Source organism: Cucurbita moschata, unplaced genomic scaffold (assembly GCF_002738365.1).
Source record: "Cucurbita moschata cultivar Rifu unplaced genomic scaffold, Cmos_1.0 Cmo_Scf00033, whole genome shotgun sequence".
NCBI classification, from domain to species: Eukaryota; Viridiplantae; Streptophyta; class Magnoliopsida; order Cucurbitales; family Cucurbitaceae; genus Cucurbita; species Cucurbita moschata.
Window position 1 is genome coordinate 15,478 of NW_019268549.1, and position 18,643 is coordinate 34,120.

The 18,643-nt window shown below is 36.1% G+C and overlaps 4 protein-coding genes and 1 pseudogene across 5 annotated transcripts; 3 read left to right on the forward strand and 2 right to left on the reverse strand.

The window, feature by feature from the left end:
- Nucleotides 1-201: 201 nt before the first annotated feature.
- On the reverse strand, nucleotides 202-9,733 carry LOC111430220. The gene is made up of 6 exons (XM_023066390.1): nucleotides 9,693-9,733; nucleotides 9,312-9,404; nucleotides 3,682-4,098; nucleotides 3,302-3,543; nucleotides 821-1,178; nucleotides 202-496 (listed from the first exon to the last, which is right to left on the reverse strand). The coding sequence occupies exons 1-6, from the start codon at nucleotides 9,731-9,733 to the stop codon at nucleotides 232-234; spliced, it is 1,416 nt and encodes a 471-aa protein (XP_022922158.1). The 3' UTR covers nucleotides 202-231.
- On the forward strand, nucleotides 6,612-8,923 carry LOC111430332 (bifunctional UDP-glucose 4-epimerase and UDP-xylose 4-epimerase 1). Its single transcript, XM_023066548.1, has 9 exons — nucleotides 6,612-7,019; nucleotides 7,097-7,146; nucleotides 7,226-7,361; nucleotides 7,457-7,558; nucleotides 7,679-7,906; nucleotides 7,994-8,075; nucleotides 8,166-8,248; nucleotides 8,339-8,430; nucleotides 8,522-8,923. Exons 1-9 carry the CDS (start codon nucleotides 6,825-6,827, stop codon nucleotides 8,604-8,606), a joined length of 1,053 nt encoding a protein of 350 aa, XP_022922316.1. The 5' UTR covers nucleotides 6,612-6,824; the 3' UTR covers nucleotides 8,607-8,923.
- Nucleotides 9,734-9,809: 76 nt separating the features above from the next.
- On the forward strand, nucleotides 9,810-11,809 carry LOC111430331 (heat stress transcription factor B-2b-like). 2 transcript variants are annotated; one of them, XM_023066546.1, is made up of 3 exons: nucleotides 9,810-9,961; nucleotides 10,156-10,518; nucleotides 10,626-11,809. In XM_023066546.1, exons 2-3 carry the CDS (start codon nucleotides 10,270-10,272, stop codon nucleotides 11,430-11,432), a joined length of 1,056 nt encoding a protein of 351 aa, XP_022922314.1. In that variant the 5' UTR covers nucleotides 9,810-9,961; nucleotides 10,156-10,269; the 3' UTR covers nucleotides 11,433-11,809. The 2 variants fall into 2 exon arrangements, with proteins under 2 accessions (XP_022922314.1, XP_022922315.1); XM_023066547.1 differs by having other exon boundaries at nucleotides 10,209-10,518.
- Nucleotides 11,810-13,392: 1,583 nt separating this feature from the next.
- LOC111430348 lies at nucleotides 13,393-15,266 on the forward strand (annotated as a pseudogene).
- A 230-nt stretch (nucleotides 15,267-15,496) lies between these two features.
- LOC111430221 (protein IQ-DOMAIN 31-like) lies at nucleotides 15,497-17,105 on the reverse strand. Its single transcript, XM_023066392.1, has 2 exons — nucleotides 16,733-17,105; nucleotides 15,497-16,015 (listed from the first exon to the last, which is right to left on the reverse strand). Exons 1-2 carry the CDS (start codon nucleotides 17,012-17,014, stop codon nucleotides 15,497-15,499), a joined length of 801 nt encoding a protein of 266 aa, XP_022922160.1. The 5' UTR covers nucleotides 17,015-17,105.
- Between the last annotated feature and the right edge of the window lie 1,538 nt (nucleotides 17,106-18,643).

Sequence of the window (18,643 nt, forward strand, 5' to 3'; positions counted from 1 at the left end):
GTGAAGTATATTGCTACTCCGTTTAGATTAGATTGATACAATTTTAGTTTGAAATTTCAATATATACTTATAAATTGAGGAAAAATAAATGTTTTTATGCTCCATTTGAAAATATTATAATGTCCTAATTTTTCAACTCAACTGGCTCTTATTACAACTCCTCCATATATATATAAATATGAGGGCTCTTACTTGTTCGGAGCAAAGTGTTGGTTTATACATTGTAAGGTTCTAAGGGCAGAAGACGACTGTATACTTATAGTTGGTTCCTTTGGGACAAGTAAATACATGAGTGGCAATGTCTTCTGAGTAACTGTACGCATTTGGGCACAAATTCTTGAAGAATCTAGAGTAACTTGTCGACCCACAGCTGCTGTCCGGGACAGTGCAGCAGTATCGATCGCCACCGAACACGGTGCAAGGATTGTTGCAGCCTCCAAGAGCCCTCAACTCCTTTGGGCACTGTCGGTTGATGTCCGCTGTGCAGCTTAGCTTTATAAGAACATCAATAAGACAATAAATTTATTTACTATATAACTTACCCAACGTTACTTGACCTTTTGAATGGGAGGATAATTTAATAGGCTAAATTAATAAAAATAACAATTTTATATTTTATATTTCTTCTAAAAAAATATTTTTCAAAAGGGTTCGAGATATGAATGAAATTTTAAGAGAACTTAATTTTTAATTGTTTTGAAAATTAAAAAGTTAATTTTCATCCAAACAATAGATCAGGGAAACTTTTGAAAATTTAAAGATATTTTTTAATAAAATATAGATATATTTTATTAATTTAATGTACCGGATACTGCCGCCAGAGCATTTGCTAGAAGTGGGGCTGAACTCTATCGGAACATTAAATCCATCGATGAGAGAAATATCACCCATCTCCAAGTTCGTGATATCATATTCGTATGATAAATATTCTGCGAGGGTGTTCGGCGGAGTACCGTAATCTTGGCACTGGAGGAGGCCACCACAGTCACCAGTCTCACATCTACCACGACCCGATGCATCGAAGTTGCAGTTGGTTCGAGCCCAAATACGAGCACCCTTAATGTCGGGTTTCATTTCGAGTGTCCAAACATCTGTTTGATTAAGCTGTCGTCCGTCGCCTGGCACTACGGCAGCCCAAACAGTGAAGAGACAATTGTTGCGTACTTCAAAGATAGCCGCATGGACATGGAAACAAAAAGAAAGAAGAGATAAAAGAAGAAAACAAATATTCACAACTATCATCCTCGTCTTGGTCTTCATCATCTTCCTAAACTTACATCTTTACAGAATCGTAGTTAAATAGATATTATGAACATTTAGATCTTTAAAGAAAGTCGAAACAATTATTTAATTTGATATTTATTAGAGAGGAGTAACATTATTGACGGAAGATTTAAACTTTCACATTTATAATAATAATAATAATTTCTTGAATTATATTCATATCAATAATGGAGAATTTTGGTATTTTCTCTCTTTTTATGAATTAATACTTTTATAATTCTTATTAAATATATAGAAGGCTACGTATATCTTATTATAAAAGGTGTTTTGTTCTCCTCTCCAACTAACGAAACTGATTGCAAAAGAGGGAAAATCGGCCACATTAAAATTACCTTATGGAGAGGTCCATTTGATATCCAAAAATTGCTCAACAACAGTCGGACAAGTGGGGAATGCAGGGTAAACCAGAAAAGTTTGGGTAGAACCGGATCTAAATGTTGGCTAGGTAAGCGTCCTATAGTAAGAGGAGTAGTTATGAACCCTGTAGACCATCCCCTAGGGGGTGGTGAAGGGAGGGCCCCCAATTGGTAGAAAAAATCCGCAACCCGAGTTATTCTGTATGGAAGAATAAGTAGAAAAAGGAATAAATATAGTAACTGTGTTTTGTTCTCCTCTCCCACGAATGTGGGACATCATAACTAGGGGTATAGATGGTCCGGGTTGGGTTGGGTTGAGGGATTTTTTTGACCCAACCCAAAAGTTCGGGTTGGTTGGATTGGTAATCCAACCCAACCCAAAACTTTTCACAACCCAACCCAACCCAACCCTTTATTTTCGGGTTGGGTTCGAGTTGGGTTGTTAATTTTTTTTTTTTTAAGTTTTATTAATCCACGATTTATAATTGTTTGGATACAATTTTTATCTAAAATATATTAAAAGTTCACAAACAGACACAAATCAATTTATAATTATTCACAAACAAAAATAAATAAATTCAGTAAAAAACAAGGAGAGAAAATTCTTAAATATTAACATAGTTAAACATTATCACAAAACTAAAGACGACTAGATAGCTATATTTTTTTAGAATTGGTTAAGGTAACAAAAATAGAACGATAGAGCATACAATTAAATAAACAATAAAAATGATTAATTTAAAGATATTGTATATAACAAAAATAAAAAATATATAAAAATATTTGAATCGAAATATGTGCATGTGACGTCACCCAATCCTAAATTATTAAAAAACTAAAAATGTATATAAATTGGGATATAATAATATTATAAAAATAGATAATAAATCTATTAAAATTTAGATTACGCTTTAAAATTATTTATGTATATATAATTTATAACCCAAACCTTTAACAAAATAATAGGTAAGAAATTAAACAAAATAATAAAAAGAAAAGAAATAGGTATAAAAAGAAATTAAACAAAATAATAAAAAGAACCAATACAACAGAATTCTTAATATAATTTATATATTGTAATTTGAATCGGGTTGCTCGGGTCAACCCGAGGGTTGTGTCCCACAAACCCGAAATCAAATCGATTCAGTTCGGGTTCATAAAAATGAACCCAACTCTACCCGAAATGTTAATCCAATCCAACCCAACCCTTATAGTTCGGGTTGTCCTGTTGCCCGGTTGAATGTACACCCCTAATCATAACCTCTGAATCATGAAATTAGATTCTAACACGGCTCAAATTTAAAACAAGATTCTAATTTTAGTATTGTTAGTTGATCTCAATTTTGTAGGAAATGTTAATTTTTTTAATTTAATTGTTCTTACTTCAATAAAAGCTTAAATCCTGAAGTATGGGGGTTAACTCTGAATGTGTACGAGAGTTGCTTAAAGTTTAGATTGATATAATTATTAGTTCGAAATTTCAATATATGCATATAAATTGAGGAAAAAAAAATATTTTTATGGTCCGTTGAAAATATTATATGTGCTAATTTTCCATCCCATCCCGCTCTTATTACAACTGCTCCATATATATATGAATATGGGAGCGGTTACTTATTCTGAGCAAAGTTGTGGTTTTAATATTGTAGGGTTCTAAAGGCAGAAGACGACTCTATAGTTGGTTCCTCCAGGGCAAGTAAAGGTGCTGGAGGCACCGTCTTTTGCGTAACTGTAAACATGTGGACACCGACTCTTGAAGAATCTGGAGTAATTTGTCGACCCGCATTTGCTGTGTCGGGCAGTGCAGCAGTATCGATCGCTACCAAACACTGTGCAAGGGCTGTTGCAGCCTCCAGGAGCTCTCAGCTCCGTTGGGCACTGTCTGTTGATGTCCGCTGTGCAGCTTTGTAAGAATATGAATAAAACAATAAGGCTTTTGAAATAAAGTACGAGAGGTGTATATTTGAAAACTTTTATTATAATTTTTAAATAAAATATAAAGTTTAGGAATATTTTATTAATTTAACCTAATTTAATATACCTGATGCCACTGACCCCACCACCAGTGCATCTGCAAGAAGTTGGGCTGAACTCCGTGGGAACATTAAAGCCATGGGCGAGAGATATATCAAAGAGGTCCAGTTTGAACAAATTGAATTGGGTCGATGTGTATTCGGCGAGGGTGGTGGGCGGAGTACCGTAAGCTTGGCACTCGAGGAGGCCACCACAATCACCAGTCTCACATCTACCGCGACCTGATTCATCGAAGCTGCAGTTGGTTCGAGCCCAAATACGAACATCCTTAAGGTCGGGTTTCACTTCGAATGTCCAAACATCTGTTTGATTAAGCTGTCGTCCACCGCCCGGTACTGCGGCAGCCCAAACAGTGAAGACACAATTATTGCGGACTTCAAACGTAGCTGCATGGGTGTGGAAAAAAAAAAGAAAGAAGAGAAAAAAGAAGAAAACAAATATTTATAATTATCGCCCCCAACTTGTATTTTTACACGATCATAAGCCATATTTAACTAGAGATGAAGAATGTTTTGATCATTAAAGAAAGTCGGAGTGGAAAACAATTATTTAGTTTGATATTTATTGGATATTAATAGCATTATTGTTGGGATTCAAATTTCAAACTTATAATAATAATAGTAATAATAATAATAATAATAATAATAATTTCTTGAATTATATTGTATAGGTAGAATTTTGGTTTTTTCTCTCTTTTTAGTATCAATAATTTTATAAATAATAATAATAATACTAACATATATGTTGCAATATTTGTCAACCATTTATAATTTATATTATTCAATATTTGAATAATTGAAAGTTAATTTAAAATTTATTATATATATATAATTGTTGCAACAATTAGATAACTTTCGGTGAAATGTCAAAAATATGTTATAAAATTAATTAAATTTAATTAAAAAAAATCTCATTAATTTGAAATAATTAAATTTAGTTTATAAAATGTTAAATTAATAAAAATAGCCATTTTGTCCTAAAAATTCCCAAACGTCACTATTGGATCGAATTATTAATACTTTATTTTAAATATATTCCAAAACTTTCATTAATATTTTAAATATTTTTTAAAAAAATTACAAAAATACCATTGTTGTAAGTACGTAGTTAGTTGAGTCAAACTATAAATTTTGGGGTTGGATTGATGACTCCAATGATAGGGTTTGACAACTTAATCCAAACTAATCCAACTCCACCTTCTATTTTCGGATTGAATTGGATTAGGTCATGAAGCTGTTAATTTTTTTATTATACTATTTTGCTATATTTATTTTATATGAATATTTCAAAGTAATTATTAAAATTTTAAAAATAGAAAATATTGAAAAACTTGCCATGTAATTTTAATTATTTTTAGTTAACATTAATTAAAATATTTTAAATTATTCTGCCATATTTATTTGATACAAGTATTTTAAATTTATTATTAAAATTATAAAATGGACAATTTTGAAAAACTTACCATGTAAATTTTAATTATTTTTAGTTTAATCATATAACATTTTAAGTTAATTCCAGAGATACTCAAGAGCCTTTACCCCTTTTTTTTTTTTTTGATTTAATAATGTCTTAATTATATAATACTAATTAATTAAATTATTAAAATGTATTTTTAAAAACTCTTTTAATTTATGCGTTAAAAAATATCACATGTAAGTTATTTGCAATTTAAAAATATATATTTAACATTACCACTCCATAAACACATAAATAACATGTAAATAATTCAGTTTCATTTTTCAATTAAAATATATTAATAATTTATTTCAATTTAATTATTAATGTTAATTTAAAACAATCATATACTTAATTCTAAAATTTGAAAAAAAAAATTGAATTTATAAATACGTACCCAAATATTTAATTTTTTTGAATAATAATTAATATTAATCTAAAATGGACATATCATTATGATTTTCAAATATTATTAACGAATAAATTATTCTACATTGGTAATTACAAATCATTTTAAAAGTTTTTAGAATAATATTTTTAAAATTATTTAAGATTTTATGTATCAAAATTTTATTCCATTTTGGCTCGAGTAATTTTACTTATGGTCTAAAAATGTGAACTACAAATATATAAACTAAAATAAATTAAAAGATATACCGTTTTAAATATTATTTTAACTTTAGGTACAACACTAAATACATTACCCTAAGAGTGCCTCAAAGTTTCCTCGTCGTCTCGTTCGCTATTATAATAGAGCTTAAACTCTTACGATCCATTATCTAAGAATTTTTCGATAAACTATTTATAGTTTAATATATATTTATAAATAGGCAGAAAAAATGATTCTATATTATAACAAGTTACCATCTTTATTTAAATACTATAATAATTATATTTTTTTATGGCATGTGAAACATGTGGTTTTATATCATTAGAATTATTAAGAAAGGAGGAATCTAAAATATTTTTTATGGCATGTGAAACATGTGATCTGACCTGGTAGAGGATAATCACAAGTCAAAAATTTTGTTTATTTTATTTTAATTAAGAGAAATTAAGCCACAAATATTTTTAATTACTCTTTCAAAATTTTGTGAATTTGGCACGTGAGAGTTAAGTGAGGAATTGTATTTTTAGATGACCTAAAATTTTGGTTTGGTGACACAAATATTTTTAAGTACTCTTTTCAATAATATATATTTTTAGAAAATTTCATATAGAAAAAATTAGAAAAGTAAAAATGAATTAAAAATTAGGGAATCTAAAATTAAGGAAACCAATAACAACTTTTTCTCGAAATATGTGGATAAGAATTATCCAAAAGAATCTTCGGATTTTGTCAGATGCGGTATTGATACGTGAAGTACACGCGCGCAGAGCGAGTTGGTAAGTTCATGGACAACGTCCACATTAATTAGCGCGCCAACAAAAACGAGCTCTGTAAAAACAGATTTTGAAATTTTCCATTAAAAAGCTTTTTTTTTTTTTTTTTTTTTTGGGCGTTCTTATCCCCCAAGAAAAGAAAATCGAAACTAATTCTCTTGCACCGTTGGTTCGAATCTCGGTGGTTTCAAATCCCCATAAATATTTCCTCATTCTCCTTCTACCATTTTCATCTCACAGAAGATATTCTGTAACTTTCCCGAGACAAAAAGTGATTTTGGATCTTCGAATTGCTGTCATTTTCTGTGTAAAATGGGGAGCTTAGAGCGGACGATACTCGTCACCGGTGGGGCTGGATTCATCGGCAGCCACACTGTTCTTCTGCTTCTTAAAGAAGGATTTCGGGTTTCGATTATTGATAATCTTGATAATTCGGTTGTTGAAGCTGTTGATCGTGTCCGGGAATTGGCTGGCCCTAATCTTTCCGACAGACTCGAGTTTAATTTGGTATACTGTTTGTTACGATTAACGATTTTGCTATCTTCTTTCGTTTTGATTTTGAATTTTCTCGTTTTTGTTTGTAGGGGGACCTGCGGAATAAGGAGGACTTGGAGAAATTGTTTTCAAAAACGAGGTACGAATGAATGATCCAGAGAGCTTTGATGATTCTGTTTTGAGTTAATGTTTATGAATTGGGGGTTTTCTTGTGTAAGATTTGATGCTGTTATACATTTTGCTGGCCTCAAAGCTGTTGGGGAGAGCGTTGCTTTCCCACGACGATATTTTGATAATAATCTTGTTGGAACCATCAATCTCTATGAGGTTATGGCAAAATATGGTTGTAAGAAGGTAGATATTCCTGTTCTAGATGCTTTAAAATCTTTCTGAATTGATTATGCTTATGCTTATGCTTTGATTTTTGCTCCTGAATGTGTTGGGAATAGATGGTTTTCTCGTCTTCTGCAACTGTTTATGGTCAGCCTGAGAAAGTTCCATGTGTTGAGGATTTTGGTTTAGTGGCACTGAATCCTTATGGACGAACCAAGGTTCGATTACACTTAATCATGTTCGTGTTTCTATCCGCCCGTGCGAGAATTGGATCTTAAAATGCTGGGAATTTTCTGATTGGAAGTGTTGTTCCTCTCCTATTTACGTTTTTTTTACAGCTTTTCTTGGAAGAGATCGCTCGAGACATTCAAAAAGCCGAGCCCGAATGGGGCATAATCTTGTTGAGATACTTCAACCCTGTTGGAGCTCATGAGAGTGGTAAACTTGGCGAAGATCCAAAGGGTATTCCTAACAATCTCATGCCTTACATTCAGCAAGTTGCAGTAGGAAGACTGCCGGAGCTTAATGTATATGGTCATGACTATCCAACAAAGGATGGCAGCGCTGTAAGTACTTTTGCTGTTATGAGTTCCAATCCAATGGTAGCCATAGTCGCTTAACTTACTTGAAATTCGATACTTTTCTACGAAAAGGTTCGAGACTATATCCATGTTATGGACCTAGCCGATGGTCACATTGCTGCTCTTCGAAAGCTTTTTACGAACGAAGATATAGGTAGCCATTTTCCTTAAACTACATATCGAACTAGTTTGAGAAATTTCTGTTTAAGAACGTTGGTTGACGCATATCGACCTATTCTACTAGGGTGCACAGCCTACAACTTAGGGACTGGACAAGGCACGTCTGTGCTAGAAATGGTTGCAGCCTTCGAGAAGGCCTCCGGCAAGGTCTATGCCCGTCCTGTCCTCTTTCGTCTCTCCCTTTATGCTTTGCTAAGAATTATACATAATCTTGTGTTGGTTGTTCTTATTGTCCAGAAAATCCCTGTTAAACTATGCCCGAGGAGGCCTGGTGATGCAACGGCGGTGTATGCGTCAACGGAGAAAGCCAAGCAAGAACTCGGTTGGACGTAAGTAACTCAATCTAGTCTTTGTCGAGGCAGCCTCCTCGAAACACATTGTTCATTTGGTTTTGGTTTTTGCTTGGTGCTGTGATTTCAGGGCAAAATATGGCGTAGATGAAATGTGTAGGGACCAATGGAATTGGGCAAACAACAATCCATGGGGATACCAGAAGAAAGCTTAAAAAGTACATGTACTTCCATACATAGTGCAGAGGTATTGAACAAAAAGCTTACAAGGAAGGAACCTCTCACACCACATCTTTGGTTCATCATTATTCAATATATACTTTAATGGGTATTTATCCCCTCCTCTACTGGTTTTTTCTGTTTGAGTTTCTGAAATGGTTATGAGAATTTACTTCATTCTTATAACCATGTATCTATTGGTCACACAAGCTGAATGTTGTTCCTTGTAGACATGTATGTTTGGATATCTTCTCTTATGCTTGTTTTATTGTATTAGAAAGAGCTACAATTGGGCTCGATTATTTGCGGTACTTCTCGGGTCTGCTCTTTGTTTTAAAAGTTGTCATAGTATATTTAATCATCCAAGTTCATTGTCAGCAAATACGGTCCATTTTGGCCCATTATGCATAATTGTCCGTCTTACGGTTTTAAAATGCATAATTGTCCGTCTTACGGTTTTAAAATGCATAATTGTCCGTCTTACGGTTTTAAAATGCATAATTGTCCGTCTTACGGTTTTAAAATGCATCGAGAGGTTCTCACAATCTTACAATAAACGCTTCGCTTCCCTCCTCAGTACATACAATGATATATATATATTTCATATTTTAATTTTCATTTAAAAAGATTTTTTTTTTTTTTTTAGAAAATGACAAAATTTCGGATATCCTTCTAGAAATGACAAAATTTCGGATATCCTTCTAGAAATACTTAATAATAGACAAAATTTTGAATATCCTTCTTGAAATTTGACACATGAGTCTTTGTCTTCGACCAACTTTTCTAAAATACATCTTCGTGTAAGAGGGGCAAATGGTAAATATTTATAAATTATAATGGGGACCAACTTGCAAAATTTATAAATGAAAAATCAATTTTCATATCTACCAAGAACAATGGGATTCGAAGGGAAGTGTAAAATTAGAGAATATATTAATTTAGCTCAATGGGTTAGGTTTCATAATTGGGCCAATAGTTGGACTCTAAGCCCACAAAACGGCCCAAACGAAAAAGGGTAAATAAATAAATAAAGAAATAAGAAAATCCACGAGGGATAAAGAGACATCGCAAGCTTCTGGTACCTTCCTATCCCTATCCTTTCTGTTGTGGTCCCCACCTCCATTTTTTTATTTTTTTTTTTTATTTTTTAAATTTCCCCTTTCCTTCTCGAACCTCCCTTCTCTTCCTTATCATATTCTTTTCCTTACCCAGAAACTTCTAGAAACAACATAACTTCTCTCTCTCTTTCTCTCTCTCTATGCGGAGCTTCTGGCGCTGCAGTGGCGGAGGTTCATTTTCAGGCACGGCGGTGTTTTTACTCCTCTGATTCTGATTCCACAATCTTCTCGGGGTAATTGCTATGGCAACTTTTAATTCGATTGATTTGACGTCTATTTCTGTGTTCTTATATCATTCAACTTCAATTCGTTGTACAAGGACACTGGGTGTTTTATCATCTCCGGATTCTGAGTTCTTCGAGTTTTTCGAGTAACTGTTGAAAAACTATTGCTCCATTGCCCGATTTTGACTATTTCTTCTTTTTAGTGTGTTTTTTTGTTTCTTCGGATTCTAATCCGGAGGGAGGTTTAATTGATCAGATTGAGGCCAGAGTTGTCCTGAATCGGAGATCCTTACGGTTTAGATCTGGGAGAAGAGGAGATGGCTCCGTCGACGGCGGAACCGATCGTCGACTCTGGATCAGGAGATTCTCAGAGATCTATTCCGACGCCGTTTCTTACGAAAACTTATCAGTTGGTTGATGATTCGGCTGTCGACGACTTCATCTCGTGGAACGATGACGGATCTACCTTCATAGTTTGGCGACCTGCCGAATTCGCTCGAGATTTACTTCCCAAATACTTTAAACACAATAATTTTTCTAGTTTCGTTCGTCAGCTTAACACTTACGTAAGTTTCTGCCGTTTCAACCGTTTCCCAATTTTTTCTCTCTTTTGGAACAATGGTTGTTTGTTTCTGGAATTTTCCGTCTTATTGTTCTTTAAAATACGGGTTAGGGATTTCGAAAGGTTGTGCCGGACCGATGGGAATTTGCGAATGATTGTTTCCGGAGAGGTGAGAAAGGACTTCTCCGAGACATTCAGCGGCGGAAAGTGGCGTTGTCTTCAGCGACGACGACGACGACGACGGCCGTATCTGGGCCGGTGTTAGTTGCGGCGTCTCCATCAGTGGTGGCTCATGTGATATCGCCGTCGAACTCTGGGGAAGAGCAGGTGACATCCTCGAACTCATCGCCGATGGCATTTCAGCGAGGTACGAGCTGCACCACCTCGCCGGAACTTATGGGGGAGAACGAGCGGTTGAGAAAGGAGAACATGCAACTGAGTCACGAGTTGACTCAGTTGAAAGGGCTCTGTAACAACATACTATCGATGATGACGAATTACGCTTCGGGCCACCACCACCAGTTGGAGTCGGTGAGCGTCCGCGACATGAAGGCGCTGGAGCTCTTGCCAGCGAGACAGGCGATGAAAGACGACGGCCCCGTCAGCGACGGGGTTCAGGAGGTGAGACTGAAGGTTGAGGAGACAACGACGGCATCGCCGGCGAAGCGAACGGCGCCGAAACTGTTCGGAGTTTCAATCGGAGTGAAGCGCAGGAGAGAGGAGGAAGAAGAAGAGGAAGAGGAAGAGGAAGAGGAAGAGGAAGAGGAAGAGGAAGAAGAGATGGTGGGACAGAATCACGTACTGTCGGAAGAAGGTGAGACCTTGTGGGAGATCAATGCTGAGCCGTTGGATGAGAACTCTGAAAACCCAGATGGATCTGCGTTGCCATGGCTTGAACTCGGAACTCAATGCTCCTGACATTAAACCGCGTCGTCGTCGGAGGTCACGAATGAGAAGAAGATTTAGAGATTTCAGAGACAAGAGGAGACCACAACCGGGTCCCGACCGGACGATGAATATCACGTGCCGGACACGCGAGCTGGAAAATATACAAATTTAAAATATTTATTTGTTTTATTTTGTAATTTTCTTTCTTGAGCTTTTGGGGATGGGCTTAGGTTGGGTGGTTGGTCGGTTGGTCCTTGTAGAAGACGAAACCGTGGAAAATGAACCGGGCTGGGTCGGTTGGTGAACGAGTAAAATGACGGAAAACCCCTGGAAGAATGACAATCGGTATTTTGTAATTGTTACTTCCTAGTCTCTTCAATTTTAATTTCAATCTTTTAAGTTATTTACTCCAACAAATTAAAAAAGAAAAAAAAGATATACATACATATATATATATATATATATAATGTAAAATCTCGAAAAAATTTATCATACAATATTCAGTATAATTTCTAAAAATTTAAATTTCAATATTACAATATAATTTAATTTTCGTGTGAATAACCTAAGATTGAGAGTTTAGGTTATAGGTTATTACTATTGAAAAACCTATCAGTTAGACACATGAAATTGATGTCTTCTTACTTGAATTTATTTGTACTTGCTATTGTTACTTTTTCTTTTTCAAGTGTGTCTGAGTTTGCACGGTTGGTGATAAGTGAGGTACTAGGAGTCAAATGGGCTTAAAACTCCAGATTGTATACATTAAAATACATAAAATGTCTCGTTGTAAGCTTTAGTTGAGTCAGTGCACGATGCTTTGATCTATCTTTGTCTATTGAGGTCGTTCGGGCTTCTGAGCTTGATTAGGTTTGGGATGAGTTCTATGGCTCAAATGGGATGCTTGCCAATCCTTAGGTTCGAATTTAGGCTAGGATCTCAAACCTGAGGTACGAACCTACAACTATTCTTTTTTAGTTTTTTTTTTTACCTGCCCCGATTTTTCTCTAGTTCTTTATTGGTTATGCCAACTTTTTGCCACTTTTGGTCAAGTTTTGACCGGTTGTCTTCATAATGAATCTAATATGAGATTTTCTAGAATTCATAGACCAAACTTTGGTATTATTCTACGTCTAAAGCCTTAATTTACCATTCAATTTGTATATATATATATATATATATATATTTCTAAAAAATAACATTAAATTTATTTTTGTAATTTTATTTTTTGAAAAACAGTTGAAGAATAAATAATTATAAAATATATAACGCGTTATTGGCGCGTGTGAAAATAACGAACCCCCACCACCTACGTTATGTTCTCCATGGTATTTGACTTCCATTCGTTTATCAATTACCATAAATGCCCTCTCCCCTTTAATCTCTCTCATTTATTTCAATTTTTTAAAATTATTTTTTTGCCACGTGGCTCAAAGATAATATCGTATAATTTTAAGGGATTTATGGTAAATATATTATAGATTTTATTTGAAACAGATATTTTTTCAAAATATAGTATTTACTAAATTCACATCGATTTTGAATAAAAATTTATAAAGACTAAAATATTTATAGTAAATATTTCATCTAATTTCTATATTAAAAATAATCATTTAAGAGTTTGACTTTTTTTTTTCTATGAGAATAAAATAAATATTTTATAATAATTGAGATAATTTAGCTTAAATTTTAAAACTTGTTTTAAATATATAAAATTCTTATATTGACTATATATATTGAAAATAATTAAAGCAATTTTCCATTAAAATAAATTCCGCTTCCTGTGATTATTCCATCTCAAGTGAGGGGTGTAATCGTAAATTCCTCTCCCAATAGTCACCATGAAATAACTTACAGAGCTCGGCTATTCCAGCTCCAACTGATTCACTGAGAAACCTTAACTTCTGTAAAAAACAGAGAAACAGAGTGTTTCTGTGGGAACGTAGTGACTCGAATGCGAGCTATTCTTCTTCTGAGAAGCAATGGACGCCATGGTTGGTTCCTATGTTTGTTGTGGCTAATATTGCTATGTTCATTATGATCATGTACGTCAATAATTGCCCCACTTCCAATCTGGGTTATGGAGATAGGGTGTGTGGCCACTTTTCTTGGGCGGTTTTCGTTGCAGCCTTTCAAGGAGAATCCCCTCTTGGGTCCCTCTTCAAATACGTATGTCACTGCGGCTGCTCTGTTTTTACCCCCTTTATTTCATCTCCATCTGCTCTGTTTTGGTTTGATCCTTCGTTCCTCTTAATTTCATTGATTTTCTCTAAAGACTGTTGAAATTGGAAGCTTTGAAATGGGATAAGATTGTTCGTCAGCATCAACTATGGAGACTTATGTCCTGTATCTGGTTGCACGCTGGAATCATTCATCTTCTTGCAAATATGTTGAGTTTGGCTTTGATTGGGATCCGTCTTGAGCAACAATTTGGATTTACAATATCTGCTAACTGTGGACTCGTGTGTTAGTGAGGAGGCTGAGCTCAAAATGGATGGATATGAGGCAATGTGCTAGCAAGGATGTTGGACCCTCGAGGGGGTGGATTGGGAGGGTTCCACATCGATTAAAGAAGGAAACGAGTGACAGCGAGGACGTTGGGACCGAAGGGGGTGGATTGTAAGGTCCCACATCGGTTGGAGAGGAGAACGAAGCAATTCTTATAAGAGTGTGGAAACCTCTCCCTAGTAGACACAATATCTTGTTGGGAGCTTAGTTTTATTTTCATTCTTATAAAACTGATTGATTCTTGCAGTGAAAATCGGGATAATATATCTTGTTACTGGAGTTGGCGGGAGCGTAATGTCTTCCCTGTTCATCCAAAACAATATTTCTTTGGGTGCTTCGGGTGCCCTCTTTGGACTTCTTGGAGCTATGCTATCCGAGCTTTTAGTGAACTGGGCAATCTACTCCAACAAGGTTAGCTGCCAGACATTGAATCCGACATTGAATATTTGTGTTTGTAACAGCTTTGTCTGTTTACTTTTTGGTGTGATGTGTTTTTATAGGCTGCTTCACTCTTCACCCTCATTGTGATCGTAGTAATTAACTTGGCAGTTGGTGTGCTGCCTCATGTGGACAACTTCTCCCACATTGGAGGATTCTTAACAGGATTACTTCTCGGGTTTGTGTTGCTTATACGACTGCAGTTCAAATGGGCCGAGCGCAACCATCTCCCACCGTGTACTCGTCGTGTATCCAAGTATAAAACTTATCAGTATATTCTCTGGCTGGCTGCTGCAAGTCTACTAGTTGCTGGGTAAACCCTCAAAACTCTTGCCTTTTGATCATTTAGTAGACTCAAGCGATACATAATGGGCCAAAACAGATAATATCTACTAGCGGTGCGCTTGAGCTGTTACAAATAATATCAAAGCTAGGCACCGGGCGTTGTACCAGTGAGGACATGGCCCCCAAGAGAGGTGAATTGTGAGATCCCACGTCGGTTGGAAAGGGAAACGAAATATTGCTTATAAGGGTGTGGAAACCTCTTCTTAGAATACACGTTTTAAAACCGTGAGGCTGACGACGATACGTAACGAGTTAAAATGGACAATATGTCCTCGCGGTAGAGATGTTACAACTTATTACTTTCAACAAGATAGCGTTGGATTCTTTGTTGCTTCCTGTATCCCGTTTACGACATGTTCGAATCGAGTTAACTAATTCAGTTTGTTGTGTGTTGCACAGCTTTACCATGGGGCCGGCTATGCTATTCAAGGGGGACAGTGGACACAAGCACAGCAGCTGGTGCCATTAGCTAAGCTGTGTGCCAACTTCAAAATGGGACTGTGCAAATTAGCCATTCTTGATGAGGTTTTTTATCCATTCTTTTGGTATTTTGTGTTTGTTCTAAAACTTTTGGCAAATCGAGGCAGATTGAATGATCGTCGCCGAGTCACTTTTCGGGGTCAATAAGAGAAAAACTAAGGCAGGTAGAGAACAAAAGAATATACATTACCAATACTAACATGAAAAATTGTAAGAACAATGATGTATATCTAGTTCTAGAGATATAAACTCGACCATTCCCGAGTCTCAAAGTTCGACTCCGATCGACATCGACACACCAATTATTATTATTAGGACTGGCATCAGTATCTGTAACTCACAGGCATGCCATGTTTGTCCAGTAGACCAGAACCAAGGTAGGCTTTCCCAACAATATTTGATTGTAATCTCGAATCCTCAACGACGTATATAGAACTCTGCTTAGCGGAGCTCGATCTCTCATATTGAGGATGCTGTCTCGGAACGCTATGAGATCTCATTTTGGCTCTTGAGGATTCAGTGCAGGCCATGTAGCTCGGATATTCCGAGTCGCCACTGAAATAGCTCCTCGTACTGGTCGGGGTGACGGGGCTTTTCTTTGTACTCGTACCAGAAAAGAAAGAGCTCTCCTCAACTTCATGAGGGAATTCAAATGGACTAAAGGACTGTGTTTCACACAACTCAGAAGCCGATCGACTCCAGCCCGCTCGTGCCCGTGTTTGTGCTCTTAGCAACGCCTGCATTCGTTGTATCCATTCAGCCGTCCGCTTCCTCTCGATATGGCCTCGAACCAATGCCTGAAGTCTCACCAACCCTCTTAGTGCCCTCAATGCCTTCCTTGCCTTCGTAAAATCATGCACAACAACAACCAAACAATCGAACCATATTGAGATCTCAAGTTGGCTAGAGAGGAGAAGGAATAATTTTTTATAAGCCAAAAATGAAAATATCTGCTGTACAGCAACCACAACCCTTGGCTTCAAATTTTATTAGGTTTGACCCCTCAATTATTGCTATATCTCAAATGGGTCCCTATAATCCTTGATATTTTCAGTTGGGTTAGTGTAAAAAGGGTGAAAGGTAAGTTATTTACCCTAAGAATCACATTTTTTTTTTTACTTTACTTGAAATAGACCGGTGGCCATTTGGATTTTACTCTATCCAAATGAAGAAAAGAGGGAACTTTCAAAATGGATTTTACTTTATTTTTTTACTTTTACAGAATTTTCAAATAAATAGATAAATAAATGCGGTGGCCATTGGAAGGGATTTGAAGGTACAGGGAGCAAAACTGAAGGGAGGTTTCCATAAGGTTAGGGGTAAACGACGCCGAAACGACGCCGTCCAGAAGAAACTTTCATGTTTCAAAATTCCAATTAATTTTATTTATTTGATTTGATTTGAGATGAGTGTGGATCACACCCAACAGCTAAGATTGAAAGAAAAAATGAAAAAAGGATTCATTTTGGTAATCCCAATGAGAAAGGATAATGTAAGTTAATTAATTGAGATTCTAAACAAAAAATAAAAGAGAATGAAATGGTAGAATAATTTCAAACCAGAAGTCCACGAAATGCAGCCTGAATTTTGGTGGCGGCAAAGTCGGCCTCGTGGAAGGTGAGGGTGTGAACCGCCGTGATGGGCACGGTCTGTCCGTTGCTGGGCAGCTTGACGACGGCGAGGGAGGGGGTGAGGGCGTCATGGTGGCGGAGCTTGTTCTTGTCTTTGAAGGACTTGGTGAAGTGGCACTTGGGCTTGCGCTTAGAAGGAGAAGGTGTGAAGGGTGGGTCGGGTTTTTTGAGACCCAGAAGGCCACGGAACCATTTGAAGGCCTTGCCCATTTGGGGGTTATGAATTATGGGTGGCGGTGGTCGGAGCAATGGTTGCAGTGGGTGGGTTTTGAGAGAAGAAATGGAGGATGGAGAAGAAGAAGAAGAAATTATAAATAATAAATATGGAAAAGGAGTAAAAGGTAAGGGAAGGTGGGAACAGCCGAAGCCATTTTGGGCACGTCGGTGACTGTACTACCTCCCACGTTCCCTATTTTGTTTTCCACACCTTTTAATCACAATTGAAAATACCTTCTTTTTATTGCATTAATTTAATCCTTAAATAGACTCGTGTTGCAATAACCTTTGATGTCGTTACCTATGATGACAAGTGAGGAAGATCCAAAACGACAACATCGATCGAGGCGGCCGCACCAAGTGAGTTCACTGACTCAACCTTGTGTTGCCCCATTGACGGTCTTACAAGTTATGGAGGAGACATCAATGAACCGATGTTATACTAACAATATCTTAGAAGATAACAAGTGAAAAAAATGTGCCCGGTGTGTTGACTTAGTCTTACTTTGACTTCTTGATTGGCTATGGCGTGAGAAGATCTATGTTCTATGTTATACCAACAAATAGAGCGAACTAATGTCGCAATCAAAAGAATATGTCATTGTTGGGAGGAGGCTCGTGTGAATTCATGAAGGCCGGTATTAAAACTTCATACCAATAGAGATAGCATTCATTGATTATAAACTCATGATCATTCCCTAAATTAGCCGATGTGGGACTTTCATCCAACATCTCCCCTCGAACAAAGTACGCCTCCCCTTAATTGAGGCTCGACTTCTTTTTCTTTTGGAGTCTTAGTCATTTTTTACTATGCCTTCGACTTTTTCTTTTGGAGTCCTTTGTTCGACATTTGAGAATTCTATTGGCATAGCTAAGTTTAGGGCATGACTTTGATACCATGTTAGAAGAATGGTTCTGATACCGTGTTAGATGAATACAACTCTCCATAATGTATGATATTATCCACTTTAGGCTTTCCTTTTCGGGCTTCTGTTCAAGGTTTTTAAAATGCATGACCATGCCCTAGCTTAGCCATGTCAAATCCTTAAATGTCGAACAAAGAACTCCAAAAGAAAAGGAGTAGGCATAGTAAAAAATTACTAGGACTCCAAAAGAAAAAGAGTTGAACGTTAATTAAGGGGAGACATACTTTATTTGAGGGAAGGTATTGTGATAAGATAAGAAATCAACTACAAGGGGAATAAGATTCGGATTACCTTGTTGATCGAATATCTCAAGACAAGAACATTGTTTGAGATTCGAATCACTCCACAAGCAAGATCGATCATGTCTAGCTTAAATGATTCTTGTTGATCAAATATCTCAAGACAAGAACACTTGATTGAAATTCTAATCACTCCACAAGCAAGATTGATCATGTCGAGCTTGAATGATTCTACATGCAACCTAAACTTCATAGAATTGCAAAAAAACTTAGTCATTGGCTTAAGAAAGCACAAATGCTCCTTTTACTATATCTTCCAAGTCTTCTTACAAATACAACATACATGACTTTATATAGCCTCAAAATGAAACTATTAAAGGCATTTCAAGAGTTGTATTCATACGTAATGGTCATAATAAACCATTATGTAATTGTAACCTAAAGTAAATTGAAAGTCT